Source organism: Leucopleurus acutus, assembly GCF_964270905.1.
Source record: "Leucopleurus acutus genome assembly, chromosome: 5".
Classification (NCBI taxonomy): domain Eukaryota; kingdom Metazoa; phylum Chordata; class Mammalia; order Artiodactyla; family Delphinidae; genus Leucopleurus; species Leucopleurus acutus.
This window is the reverse complement of record NC_139147.1, coordinates 137,522,083-137,537,985: the sequence shown is the minus strand read 5'-3', so window position 1 is coordinate 137,537,985 and position 15,903 is coordinate 137,522,083. Positions and strand designations below refer to the sequence as shown.

Here is a 15,903-nt window from a genome sequence, read left to right as displayed (position 1 = left end):
CTTTAGACAAAGCAGTTGACATTTTTCGTCACCGTTGCTTTAACCATTCAAGGGAAATAATAATGGCTCAGTTTTTCTGACTGTAAAAATGCTCCAGGATTCTGAGGTTTAGACCATCAAGAGGTATATTAATCATTTTGATTGTAGCACTTTGGACAATAATATAAGCATCACCATCTAATATACTGGGGTTGTTTTATTTATCTCTGAACATGTCTACAAGACAGGAGGCGGGGCATGGAGGAGGAGAGTTGAGAGGCAGAGGCAACTACTGGGCATTACAGACCATGAAATCTACTACATGGAAATGTAAAATACAAGTCATAGTTTTAATGCTCTGTGACAGTGTAAAAATCCCATTTTCTCCAGCAACAAAGAAAGTGAATAAATAAAAACTATGAGCTCTTCCACTGTGGGGAGAGATGATCTAACACTACTTTATTCACATTTTCTGTGTCCCACCCCACAGCCAGCACCGCTGATCTTTTTTAACACCTCTGTCGATCAGTCTTAGGCTACACTTCACCTGTCTGGGAACTAGCTTACTTCCTCGAGTTTGCTGATTAGATAATATTGGACAAGTTATTTGAATCTTTAAAATCTTAAAATTGATTCAAATCAGTTTAACCTGGCAGGAGGGTGAGCATAATTGTAATTACTAACAAAGAGCTGATTGCAGCTTCAGTTTTATTTTAGACAGAGCCATTCATTCACTCAGCGTCCCTGTGAGAAATTTGCAAGAAAATCCATTCAATTCTCAGACAGACTTAGGTTAAAAGCTGAGGTAATATGACCAAGTTCACAAAGGATGCTGGCATTGGATTCAAGGCTCCAGCTTAGGAGTTTCTACTTCGTCTTTGCTTTGTCCTCAAATATCATCATGCCTATAAATAAATAAAATAACTTTTATTTATTTATATATTTTTATGGCCGCTCTGTTTCATTTCACAGGGAACCAACAACCACTAATTGACCCACCAAAACCCACCAAGCAAATAATATCTTTGGAATGTTATAGAACAAATTGCCCCATCCATTCTTCATTCAATTAATTTTTTTAACTTTGAAACTTTTATTTTTTACTGTGCCCAGAATTTCTGGAAGCGAAGTCTCTGGCATGCAACAGGCTTCCATAAAAGTCTGTTTTATTGAATTTGACAGTAAAAGGAGATGGGCCACATCAACCATGAATACCTGAGATATTCATAAATATTTGTGCCAGATCAAAACATTTTAAATTATTCTAGGTGTTATCTTTGAATTAAAACCTTGAAATTCAGTCTATTTGGCAGAAGAAAAAAATCTATATTTATAGACACTAAGACAAGAAACAGCCACATAGTGTTGAAGAACTCAAGTTTGATTTACTGTTGTCACCAATCCTGCTAAACTTGGAAATTGTTTTTCTTCCATGTTTTCTTAGAAATCTAAACTCAAAAACTCAAAGTTGGATACTGATGCAAGATGTAAATATAGCCAGGATGGACTGAATACAGCAGATTTTCAAATTTTGTATATCTGAGGAGAATTTACCATGAGGCACCATGTTGCCGCGGTGAGAAGTCACATATTCTGTGAAGCAACTGGTGTTTGGAAAAACGTTAGGGTCATCATACTTTCATACCTGGTGATTTTGGCCACAATGACCCCAGCATCTTGCTGAACTTGGCATCCTAGAAAGAATTCTAGTTTATTTATTTATTCAATGGATAACTATGGACCACTGACATGTGTGCCAGACCTCAGGTGAAGCCTGGCCATCACCCTCACTCATTTTACGATTTTGTGGATTACTCCCTACCTAGATTTAGAGCCTATATCTAAGTTTCTTAATTACACTGGGTTTCCGTATCTTTATTTCTAAAAGAAAAGAAGACATTTATGATCCCTTAGAGTCTCTATTATTCAGAATTCCATTACTGATATTTGCTAATCATTATTCTTCCATTGGGCAAAAAAACGTTGATGGGATGCATGTGCAAACCATCCTGGTTAGAGCTATAACTTATGTTTAATTATAATTAGGCAGACTAATGCCATCTGTGAAGAGTGCATTTATCTGTGCTTTGTCATCTTCTTTTAAACCACAATGAAGAAAGTGTTCAATTACCAGGACATGAAATGAATGTGTATAAGGCAGACAAATTCTATCCCTGGAAAAATCCCTGCCTCTGTGTCAACTGCCTCCCCGAAAAGCATCAGATTAAGAATGCCTTCAAGAATTGATAGGACGACGGGCTTGTTTGAATAAATTATGGCTTGACAGCTGTTTGGTGATACTTTTCCCCTATGACATTATGTATTAATTATTTTGTTGGCAGAGTGAACATGTACGAAATATCTATATTTTAAGCCATGTGCTTAAGTTTATCAAAGTCAGTATTGATTTAAATTGGCCCATAAGATAATATTACCGTAGGGGAAGTAAAATAGTCAGTCTCCGTTGAAATGATGCTAACCACAGAGAGAAAATATTACTAATGTATTATCTTTGGGTTTAGTCCCAATATAACATAGGCGTGTTTCGAATGGTCATGTGCATTTTTGAGAGATATATGGTAGCAGCAAAGATGGGAAAACGTTAATTACGGGAAGCTCAATTTATGTAGGAAATGCAGGCCAGAAGCACAAGGCAATGAACTAAGTCTTTTAGTTGTTAGTAAAATTTTTTTAACATAAGAAATCCGGGGGCTTCCCTGGTGGCACAGTGGTTGAGAGTCTGCCTGCCGATGCAGGGGACACGGGTTCGTGCCCCAGTCCGGGAAGATCCCACATGCCGCGGAGCGGCTGGGCCCGTGAGCCATGGCCGCTGAGCCTGCGCGTCCAGAGTCTGTGCTCCGCAACGGGAGAGGGCACAACAGTGAGAGGCCCGCATAACGCAAATAAATAAATAAATAAAAATAAATAAATAAATAAAATAAAATAAGAAAATCCGATGGAATTGTGTATTACAAACAATAGTATTTACATACAAGCCACCAAATTTGTACCTATCGTGACATAGTATCAGGGATGATGCCTTCGTATTCCATTCCTAGAACTGTTGCTAGTTACCAAATTTAAAAATTCACCACAATTATGGAAAAACCCACATTATATACATGTAAAAATAGTGCATTAATTTGCTTACATGTATATCAAACCATAAGCTGCTAGAAAAATAACTAAATACCCTTTAATTTTATTTATTTTATTTTAAATTAAATTTTATGGGAGTATAGTTAATTTACAATGTTGTGTTAGTTTCTGCTGTATGGAAAAGTGAACCACTTATACATATACATATATCCACTCTTTAGATTCTATTCCCATATAGGTCGTCACAGAGTATTGAGTACAGTTCCCCGTGCTATACAGTAGGTTACTAGTTATCTATTTTATATATAGTAGTGTGTATATGTCAATCCCAATCTCCCAATTTATCCCTCCACCACCTTTCCCCCTTGGTAACCATAAATTTACTTTCTACATCTGTGACTCTATTTCTGTTTTGTAAATAAGTTCATTTGTACCATTTTTTGAGTTTCCGCATATAAGCGATATCACATATTTGTCTTTGTCTGACTTACTTCAATCAGTATGACAATCTCTAGGTCCAACCATGTCGCTGTAAATGGCACTAAATGCCCTTTTAAAAGCAGACTGTGCCAATGGACAGGCTATAAAACTGATAGTGGTACTAAGGAAGCCCACAGGTAAAGAAAGGTTTTTGAAGCAAATTTAGAAATGATTGTCACTTTTAATTTTGAATAAAAAATGATAGAATGACTGATCTTTAACTTCATAGAGTTGAGAAGTGGGCAGGAAGAGTGTTAAATTCTCCTCTTGAAAAACACACACATACAGAGTCTCACTGTCCCACTGATAATGAGCTGGCCACACTGAGGATAAATACACTCTTTTAGTTGCTCTTCCATGCCTTTCTATTAAGGAGAAAAACATAAGGGGGTGAATCAAGAACTGAGCCCAAACTTTGGAAGCCAAGCCCTACCTTTCCTCTGGGATGTGGTAAACTGAAGTCAATTGGAAGCAATGGAAAGCGTTCTTCCATTTGGTATTTTACCCCTCGCTGCCCCCATCTCTGCACCTCTAACTGGGGATAATCATAGCAACCTAATAGGGTTGCAAGATTTGAACTGGATAATGGACATACAACACCCAGCTCACATTAGGGAATCAATCAATATTAGTTCTCTTCTCTCTTCCCAAATATAACCTATCTTGAAGCTTACTAGCTAAAATCCAGAGACTGCAGACTTAACAATGATCATATAGAATAAAAGGCGTTGTTCAGAGGTGGAAAGGACACTGGATGCAGAGTCTGAAGACCTAGGTTAGCTTTGACTTCGGAAAAATGAGAAAATACCTCTCTTATCTGTCTCTTTGTGTTAGGAAAATGTAGCTAAGGTCCCACATGTGAAAATACTTTGTAAAGGGTTGGGTTGTCCACAGATATTAGGTTCTTAAATATGAAAATTAAAAATAAATGAAAAGTGCTGCATTAGCCACTTTTAATTAACACAAATTCTAAACATTATCATTCTACACTGGTGTTCAAAATATATCGTTTAGACCAGTACCTAATTTATTCGTAGGCCCTCAAGAAATAATAGTTGAATAAATAAATGAACAAACAGATAAAGAAACAAATGAAAGTGATTTTTAAAAGAGGTGCACATAAAATTGCAGATAGCAATTTTTCTACATTAACCCTGCATGTCACCTTTTCTCAGCTGACATTTACATTTCAATGAACACCAATTATGTCTTAATAGTTGGAGTCAACTTTGTGGTACAAAATATTCACAAATTGTCCTATGAATTTTTGAGGGAGTGAAAAGAGCCTATCATCACCTTGACAGAATTGAGTTAATGATTGCTATGATTGCTACGAGAGCTTATTCTCAATACGAAATCATTTTTTGTTCAATTTCTAGCACAGATGAAACAATTTCCAATGTTCTTCTCTAAATTGATTCTCCACAAAAAGGCAGAAATGCCCTCTGAAAACTGACCAGCTGTCTCACCAAGAGGCAGACTATATCATAATTTATAATCTGGCTTTAGGAATCAGAAAGAACTGTGTTTATTCTCTTGCTATGTTATTTGGGACAAATTAAGTTAACTAAGATACTATATATTCACTTGTAAAGTAGGGGTAATATTTATACCACTGGATTTTTAACAAGAATCAAAACATGTGTTGGATATAACACTTAGCACAGTGTAAACTCAATATATGGCATAATAATTAATTAATAATAAAAACTAATAATAATAATTTGGCAAATTAAAACCATATCTGAATCCACATATTCATCCCTGATTTTCCTTCTCTCAATCACAGTTTTTCCCCCCATTTCATCTCCTTAATTTATGCTCCAGAGTAAAATTTCATGAAGCTTTTCAACTCAGACATACCAAGAATCGCCAGCACCATGCTGTCTTTAAGAACTTCCATGGAGCCCGAGCATACAAAGTAGATAGCCTGCAAAGCATCTCCCTGACGCAGCAGATACTCCCCTGGAGCACAGAAGGAGGTTTTGATGTGTAGGGACAGAGACCTGAGGCAGCCCCGGCTGGCACACTCAAAAAGGGACAACTGTAAGATTTCCTTGTTCAGGTGCATGGTGATGTCAGAACGAAGCTCATCTGGAAAGTCTTTCAAAAGCTGTCAGAGAAGATGAAAGAGGGAAGCAAGTTGGGGTCAGTCTTGCGTAATTGATTGACTATAAGACCACAGGAAGTTTTTCCCACTGTTTGACCAGCCACAGTACAGAAGAGGAAATATACATATGAATAATCCTGGAGAGGTTTTTCCATGACTGTGACCCTGGTTGTGTGCTCCTAAATAATGAGCTGTTAATAAGTCTGGAGAAATAGAATAAATTAATAAAAGACTCTAGAATGAAACATATAGTTCCTTGTGACTTGCTTCTCACAAAGATGCCTACTCAGGACAGAAGATATGGAATTTGGACCCTTTAGTGTTTCCTCTGCTGTCATGACCATCTGAAGAGAGGAAAAAACAAATAATTACTTAAAAATATTGATGACTAGTTTCGTTGGGGGGTTGGTGGAATGGTTGCTTGATTTATAGGATACCTTTTCTACAGTGGTGGTCTGTGGTGTTTCTGGATGTCCAAAGATAACATGTTTGCTGAAAAGCCTTTTTTTTATTATTTTTTTACTTTGCTGCTTTTAAAGGTAAACATTAACTTGATTAATCTAATATTCCATGATTCTATCATTCAACTGTCATAAGAATTGGTTCCTTCAAAGAGGGTCAATGAGAATGAAAATAAGTCTGCCCGATTGACCAAAGTAGCAAGTTACTGTAAAACACAGGCCAATCCAAAGTGACATTGTAAAAACATAAGCCAGAGCAGATGAAAGAAGATGTATTGAGGTCATGAGAGATTAAAAATAAAGAGATAAAGAAGGTGGTAGGTGTGTATTTCCCTTTTGAGACCTGCATTAGAGCACTTTGCTTTTACCTCAGAATACGTGCTTTCTGCCTGAAAACGTCAACATGAGAAATGCACATTACCTCATTGGAATCTATTCCATTGTTGACTGACCAGGTTGTTTGGAAATATTCAAGCATCCTCTGCTTGAGCTGCTGGGGCAGGTGATGGACACGTATGAAGTCCTTCAGATCCTTGGTTCTAGTGTGATAGAGGGACCACCTGGAATACATCCTCTGTATGATCGCCGTCACGTTTCCAAACACCAGGGCATGCATCAAGGCTAGAGGAAACAACATGGCATATAATGGGAGAAAAATAGGACGAGGGACTTCCTCCTTATGTATAAATGTACAGTCTATATATCCTGAATCAGCAGAGTACACGTAGCTGGCCATGTTGACACAGCTATTTTGAAACAGGCTTTTTGCTGCAGCCGCAGTGCCACAGGGTGCATCCTGATGTAGTCATTTCGATTCCATGTGACTTGATCAGAGTAAAAATACCTTTAAAAATACTCAGTAAATGGGCTTCCCTGGTGGCGCAGTGGTTGAGAGTCCGCCTGCCGATGCAGGGGACACGGGTTCGTGCCCCGGTCTGGGAAGCTCCCACATGCCACGGAGCGGCTGGGCCCGTGAGCTATGGCCGCTGAACCTGCGCGTCCGGAGCCTGTACTCCGCAACGGGAGAGGCCACAACAGCGAGAGGCCCGCGTGCCAAAAAACCCAAAAAAACTCAGTAATAAGAACAATAGACCACTTTGACCCACACTTAATCTGTTAGCCGCCATCCTGGCTATGACAAACTTTGATTTTTGTACTCTATTCACATCTGTATTATTTTAATCATTGGGTATAACTGTGTGGGTATGATGAAATGGTTTTAATAATTTCATAGAATAAGCTATCAAGTTAGGACTTAATAGTTATTTTTATTATAATAAGAAATACATTTCAAAAGTAAGTCTATAATAAAAATCTGGTTAGCCTTTATGAGAATATTAGTCTCTTCCCCAAAGCCATCATTTAAAATTAGTTTTAGGATATTAAATATGACACATTTCTATTAATAAAAGTACTGAAAAAGGTGTTAGAAATGTAATTGAGGATTTCCTGGGCAATCTGAAGCCAAGATAACACCACCCCAGCTCTCTAGTCACTTTAATTTTAAGGGACATAGATATTAGGAATTCTGAGACCATTCAAGAAACAAAGAATTCAGGTATTCTGCTCAGAGTCCTTGCCACCCTTCTGAGAAGAGCCGGGTGGTACACGAACATGTGACTCCTGTTTCAATGAGATTTCTTGGTCAGTCTTCCGCTCCCAAAAGCACCACCAGAGTGTAATGAGAGAGCAGGCTTTGTTCACCAGAATTCCAGAGCGGATGGGGATTAGGGATGGATTTTCTCCTGGAAAAACACAGAGTGAGCGAGCAGATGGACTTCACCTCCCAAAGAGTCACCTGCTGTGGGGAGTGGTCAAGTATCTCAAAGTCAGAAAAGATGTGAGGATTTCGCACTAAACAGTAGTTGTTGGTCAAACAACGGGAATGGCCTAGCAGACACCAGCAAGTAGCCCGAGAAGGCCTTGGACCCACCTGGGTTTGTGAAACTGGGAAAGAGAAAGGTCCAAGTGTGCCCACACTTACGGACAGATCAACTCTCTGTGATATTCAGATTTCAGCCCTGATCCCCATGGGACTGGCAAGAAGGTAAGAAGCTCAGGCGTTGGGTTTCAGTAGTTCACTGGTTTCAGTAGTTTTTAGTTAAAAAAAAAAAAACTAAACATTTCTAGTTTGTCTCTTAAGACCTGTCATAAACGTCCCTGTGCCCAAATCTCAACGTCCAAGGACTATGTTAAAAGTTTCTTAGCACCAGAATTGATAATTAGTGCAAATGTGTCAACCTATTGTTACATCCATCCTCCTGAATATTTCAAGATAGCCCCAACCCGAATTCTTTCTTTCGGTTACATTTACCAGAAATTATCAACTTTTATCATACTAATTTCAGCCTAATCTAACACTGGAGTTAAAATTCTTTATCAGGTTATACATCATCATTTCTCTATGGAAAATACGGTCACCATGCCAATGAAGTCACCCCATAATAAAGAAGGCCTCAATATTTTGGAGAAGTTACTAGAATAGGGTTAAACTTAGGGTCTATATACAGGAGGCAATATAATGTTGCAGAGGAAATATGGACTTCGGAATCAGACACCATTAGATTGAATTTTGGCTTTACCACTTCTAATTTTGTAAACCAGGAGAGATATATAATTCCCTTGCGTGGTTCCCTTATATGTATATGGGCATAACAGTACCTTACTCATAGAGTTATTTCAGGATTTAAAGAGTTAAAATATCTTTTTTAAAGTGCTTTTAATTGCGTGTGGGTGCTCAATTTATGTTAATTTTTCCCATGAAAGTGAAAAGTGCTATGAATTTCCAGGATGCTCAGTGGTGTAAAATATGCGGGAGGAACCCAGATTTAAGGTTTTCCAGCAACCTGTCAAATAACTATCTGGTTCTTTGTGTAAATAACTTCTTGATGGAGGAAATTCAAGAAATATTCAAGAAATGCCTGCTACATGCAAGCACACATAGGTGCAGATTCTTCCTAAATGTTCAAAAATGAAATGTCTTCCAAAGGGTTAAAAATATACCAAGAAAAACGCATATTGCTTAACAACTAAATGTTGAACGCTTATTGGCAGGTTCTAAGTAGAGGCTCATTCTTCTGTATGGTTTTAGAAGCACAACTGTTCTGCCGCTTAAATATTTTATTTGGAAGGGGAGACCTCTATTTACAATAAACACTCAGCAAAGAAAAGAACTGATTCTGCTCCAAGTCCAAGGAATTAAACACTGATTTCAGGCTGTTAATATACTTATGGGCTCAGTGTTTGGAAGCCCCACCATCTGTAGAAAGTATGTAGTAATAATCATTTATGGCGTTTAAACTGAGTACTGAGAACAATTTTATTTCATTTATTTTACCACTGCTTTCCTTAATTAAGTGTATGATTTTAACATTGCTTAATTATAATGTGTGTAAAGCACTTAAGGTAAGAGAAGTAATATGTTCAGATCATTTAGCATTCTAATTGTACATTATCAATAAAATGAACTACTGGATTCATTGTAGCATTCATAAGTGTTGTTGGAAAGCCCTAGTCTATGTCTGAGTCATCATAATTTCAAAGTCTCATTTCAGCATAGGAGAATACTTCTAATTTAATTAGTTCAAAAAATACAACCCTAGCTCTCGTAGTTTTTCAGTTTTCCAAAGTTATTATTGCCTCTCTGTCACTGGTTATCCTTTTCACACTGGCGAAGAGTGTTTGTGACTGTCAGGCCAAATCATTCCATCTACTATGAAACTTTGAAGAACTTCTATATCCAGGTCAGTCTGGAAATTATCCTTCACTTTTCCTTTTTATTCCTAGCAAATTTGATGTATATAATTCTTAAAGTAGCATGTTAGGCCTACTGCTGAGTCTGTGGGAGGTTCTTTTTCTTTGTGGAAGAGTTTTGTATAGAATGCATTTTGTAAAAGATCATGTTAATATCAGGTTTTCAGAGGAGGCTCAACACTCAGGATCTGACGTGAAAGATAAACAGACCTCAAATGAAAATGCATTCTTATAGGTTGCCTGGCTTTCTCTTTCCCTTTTTTCTTTATATTTCCTTTCCTTCCCCCCTTTTTTCCCTCCTCCTTCCTTCCCCTCCTCTCTCTCTCTCTCTCTCCCTCCCCACCACCTCTTTCTTTGGATTTTGGGCAACCTTGCTGTCCTAAGATCATCATTTCTGGTTTCTTTAGTCAACTACTTTGCAGCGCCTTCAGCGTCTACAGAGGGACTGTGCTCTCCTGCTATAAAAGGAGACCAGAGCTCAGACTTTGGGTAATCTTAGCTGCCCTACTCCTCTCTCTCACCTACTTATTGCCTTGGAATTTTCCAGTCCTTGCTATAAGTACACTGGGTTGTGAGTGGCAGATGGCAGGGAGAACAGAGTGAGAACAATTTTCTAAATGATGAATTGAAATGGCAGTGTAAAGACACCTTAAAAACAGCGAATTTGTGGGTCGAATAACATCACGTCAGGGTAGTATATATAGGATAAGAGGACCCAAGGAAAGCCTTGACTGTTAAGAGTTTCACTCTACCTCTTCCGTGGCAACAATGTCTCATTTAAACTGGACATGTCCTGAGTGATGAGTCCTCTTCACTAGAAAGCTATATCTAACCTCTGAGGCTGAGCTGATGGTCCCAACAGTGGGGGCTCACTCATCAGGCAGCCATTAATAAATATGAGAGAGGAATTTTAAAAGACATGGGAAAATGTTCTCAATATATTTTGTTTGGTGACAAAAATGATATGTGTAGTTGATATAAATGTCTTAGAAAATAGGGGAATAAATGTATGAAAAGACTGAAAAGAATATACTTTGGTGATGGGATTATATGTAATTTTATTTTTATGTAGATTTTCCAGTTCTTTCGAAATGCGCACTATAATAGGAAAAGTTAAAATGGAAGAAGAAAGAACATCATCTGCCTGAGTACCTATTTCCATTACTCAACTGTGAACTCCTCGAAGGAAAGCATCATATCTTAGTCATCTTTGTTTCCCTAGCACCTAGCACAGCGCCTGGCATAATTTTAGTGTGCCATAAATATTTATGGAACCCAAATGAACCTCTGGCGGTTTGATAATTTCTTTAAAAAGTTTTATAATCATAAGCAAGTAGCTTAGAAAATTTAGGAACAGTTCAGTCCCAAGCCCTTCCCATCATCCCCATCCCACTCCCCAAAGGCAAACTTTCAAAATTATTTCTTTTAGGTCTTCTTCTGATTATCACCAATATTTTAGATCATGAGATTTCACTTCTACTGCTTGACTTATCATATTAAGACAAAACCTAAAAAGCAACTTGACATGAAAAGTGAGAACTCAGCTCACTGCTATCCACTTTCTCATCCCACACCTGATAGTTACATTATTATTTTTTGCTCATCTATTATAATTTTACAAACTAAAATTAGTATCAAAGACACACATTGAGAAGATTACACCAATAGTAAATGTATAGTTCATTTCTCAAAGTGAACAGATCCATGGAATCACCTCCAGATGAATAAACGTGATATTATCAGCACCCAGGGCTCCCTGGTGTCCCACACAGTCACCAACCAGCACCCTCACCAAAGGTAAGTGCAGCTATGAGTTATACTGCAATCAATAAGTTTTGCCTACTTTTGAACCTTGTTTAAACAAAATCATACAGTGCATACTTATTTGTGTCTGTCTTCTCTGCTCAGCATTGAGTTTGTAAGATTTATCCATGTGGTAACATAACAGTTCATTCGTTCTCATTACTGTATGGTACTTTATTGAATAATTATTTCATAATTTACTTATTTATTCTCCTGTTAGTGAGCATTTCCACTTTGAAATTTTTGCAGTAATGTTTCCACGTTATGTCCTTTGATGTGAACATATATGATGTTTTGCTGGATATACACTCACAAATGGAATTGTTGAGGCACAGAATACAGGTATGTTCAGACTAGGTAACTACTGACAAGACTCTTGTACCAACTGACACTCACATCAACAGTATGGGAGAAGTCAAGATGTTCTTTATCCTCTCAAACACTTAGGGTTATTAGTGTTTTTAAGTATACCATTCTGGTGAATGCAAATGTTATCTAATTTTGATCTTAATTTGCATATCCTACATGAATGATGTTGAGCACCATTTTTTTTTATAATTTTATTGTCTATCCAGGTAAGAAAATCTATTTTTGAAGTGCTTTTTAAAAATTTTAATGCATTTTTTAGTTATCTGCTCTTAGTGATTTGATAGAGTTCTTTATATATAATAGATAAGAGTCTTTGGTCAGATACATGTTTGCAAATATCTTCTATCCTGTGGCTTGCTGCTTCACGTTCTTAATGATGTCTTTTGATAAACAGAAGTTCTAAAGTTCAATTTATCAATCTTTCCTTTATGGATAGTGCTTTTTGAGTCATGCTTAAGAAATCTTTGCCAAACTCAAGGTCATGAAAGTACTTTCTTATGTTAGCTTTTAGAAGCTTTATTGTTTTCCCTTATACAATTAGATCAAAATCCATTTGGAATTTATTTCAACTTAGTTTTAAGAGAGGTCAAGGTTGTTTTTCAACATGTATATTTATATATATTTGACTCAGCAACGTTTATTAAAAGTATCATCTTCTCCCCCTTGTGTTACAGTATCACCAGGGTGATAAATAAAGTGACCATATGTTTATGGGCAGGTTTTTGCACGCTCTTCAATTCCATTGGCCTATTTATCTATTCCTGAGCCAACACCATACTTTCTTAATTACTGTGACTTTGTTATACATCATGATATCTGCAGCATAAATATTCCAATTTTGTTCTTCTTTATGCTTGCTTACAATCATTTTAGTTCTGCAGTTCCTCTAATTTTTAGAAACATCTTGCCAATTTTCAAAGAGGCACATATATACAGGCAAACACACATCTACTGGGTTTTTAAAATTGAGACTGCATTGACTCTTTAGGTTAATTTGAATAAAACTGGTATGTTTACAATACTAAGTCTTAAAACCATCACCATTGTATATCCTTCCATTATTTTAAACTATTTGTAAATTTTCTAATGTTTTATACTTTTCTGTATAATAGTATTGCACGTTTAAACAATTTTTTTTTGATGTGGACCATTTTTTTTAAGTCTTTATTGAATTTGTTACAATATTGCTTCTGTTTTATGTTTTGGTTTTTTGGCTGCAAGGCATGTGGGATCTTAGCTCCCCAACCAGGGATTGAACCTGCACCCCCTGCATTGGAAGGTAAAGTCTTAGCCACTGGACTGCCAGGGAAGTCCCAGTATTGTACATTTTAAAACATTTATCCCTGTGTATTTGATGTTTTTATAATTTTAGAAGTATTATATTGTTTAATTGATTGTTACTAATATATAGAAATACAACTGATTTTTGCATATTGACTTTATATCCATCAGCCTTACTAAATTCACTTATTAATTCTAATAGTTGTTTGAAGATTTTAGGATTCTGTCTTTGTTTTGCGTGTTCTCAAGGTTTATACAGATTTATCTAGGTATGGATTTTTTTCATTACTTTTGCTTAATCTCTTTGATAGTTTTAAATATGCTTCCCATAAATCAGTGGTGTGCACACTCGTTAATTACAGATGCTCACATGGAAGCTTTCCCTTCCCCCTCTTCCTCCTAACTCAGCTTGTGAGTGCCTCTGCCCTGGATAATTATCTGGGGTTCTTACACTCACCTGCAACATTTAATACCACTCCTACCTGCCTTTGTAGTAAATACTGCATCCCTGTCATTAGCAACTTCATCGGCCTTGTGTGGGGATTCCTAATAAGATAACTTAGCGTTGATTCCATGGTAATACATATTTTAAATTAAAAAAATAAATTATTTGTATATATTTATAGAAATTAAAAAATAAAATCAATTTGCAGTATATAATGAAATAGATATTTTACAAAAAGTTTTCTAGGTCTTAGTGAATCTGGGCATTTAAACTCACTAAACTTCTGCTGCCTTATATTAAATTGGGGTGTTAATAACCTCTAATTCATAGTGTTATGAGAATTAAATGAGCAAAGTGTTCAATATTGTGAGCTCTTATGTTTAGTTCTCAAAATTATGCCAGTAATTTGTTAACTAGGAAATATTAAAATGAAGGCATCATTTCTCTTAGCCTAGGGTAATTGTCACAATAACAGATACAGATTTGTGAAGCTTTAATTAATAAATCTGAGTTACTCAGATGCCATTTGCCATTCAAAACCAATGGTTTCCTCAGTGCTGCTCAAGTCACCTAAATGCTTTCATGCCATTTCCAAATGAGCGCTGGTTTTGCACCAGGATAATTTGCTCAATAAATATTTACCAAGTGGCATTATCTGATTATTTCCCATATCTTTTGGCTTTGTGACCAGCTTAGCTTCTACTCACAATGAATAGCAGGGAATAATAGTATCCTTAACAATTTCTGATTCCGGACCACTTACACTATAGTTAGTGAATCAATAGGAAATAAGCTCAATTAGCTAACATATTCTTCCAATGTCAAATTAGTAGGTTAAGCCTTGAGCATTTCCAAAAATTTCCATCAGGAGTAGAAGAAACATGGGCAAATATTAAATAAATATAGACTGTGTCTGTTTACAAAATGCTTGTCATTCTGCTAGGCTGGAAGATGGGCCATCAAGGAGAGCAGCAATTATATAAGCCATAATACTGGGTATAAAATCACCACCACGGGATTGGCACATTGCAGCTCTTCAGAAAACGAGAATTCCTGTTCTCTGCTCCCTAGGCTGTTACTGCTCTACATCGGCCAAAAACCTCTTCCAAGTGCTGCAGTCCCAGCATGCTACCTCAGCAACTCTGCCTTTCCAAGAAATTCTCCCAATCCCTGGCCCCCTTTCTCACTGCTTCTCAAGTTCCTAACTGATTTGGCACTTAGCATTTACTGCCTGGTATTGTATTAAATATTAAAATATATATATTAAAACTTATATATATAATATATATATATATAATATATATTTAATATATATATTAAAACTCTTTCCACGTATTTCTTCCAAGGTGATCCTAAACTCCTTGAGAGAAAGATTGCCTTTATGCTGCTCTGGTTTCATGGTAGGCTGGATGACTCATTGCTTGAAGTCCCACATAATCAGTTCACATCTGTGCAAGGAAGTTGGTAGAAACCATCTTCTATAATAAGGTTCAAACCTCAAAGTGATATCTGGGACTAAGGTCATTAAGAGAACATGATAATCTCAATTAACATACACACACTACTATATATAAAATAGATAATCAACAAGGACCTACTGTATAGCACAGGGGGCTCTACTCAATATTCTGTAATAACCTATATGGGGAAAGAATCTGAAAAAGAATGGATATATGTAGATGTATAACTGAATCAGTTAGCTGTACATCTGCAACTAACACAACATTGTAAATCACCTATACTTTAATATAGAACAAAAATTAAATTAAAAAAAAAGAGAACATGACAGAACAAGCTTTTGAGGGAATACGGTGGGGCAGAAAGTACTCATAGAACTCTGGCTTAAGAATATGTACTCAATTCAGGTAGACACCCACATCTCCATAAGAACAGCTTTATAATTCACAAGTTTCCATTTATGCATTTAATGACAGAAGTAAGTAATCACCTGGGTTCCAAACTTGCCTCTTTACTTACTGGTTGTATGGCATTGAAAACGTTACTTTATTTCTGCAAGGTTTAGATTTGTCATCTGAAAAATGTGGGTAATAAAGGCATCAATCCTGTCAGTTAGGTTCAGAAAAGAGAAATGAAAGTAAATATTTCATCTGGGGGAATTTATT

The 15,903-nt window shown here is 36.6% G+C and overlaps 1 protein-coding gene across 1 annotated transcript in view; it reads right to left on the bottom strand.

The window, feature by feature from the left end:
* Positions 1–15,903, bottom strand: part of KCNH8 (potassium voltage-gated channel subfamily H member 8) — a gene marked incomplete at both ends in the record, with an annotated part of 389,811 nt that overhangs the window by 70,004 nt on the left and 303,904 nt on the right. The window contains 2 exons of the mRNA XM_082840176.1: positions 5,422–5,671; positions 6,551–6,750. Coding sequence (XP_082696302.1) covers positions 5,422–5,671; positions 6,551–6,750 — 450 coding nt within the window. The remainder of the gene's footprint in view (positions 1–5,421; positions 5,672–6,550; positions 6,751–15,903) is intronic.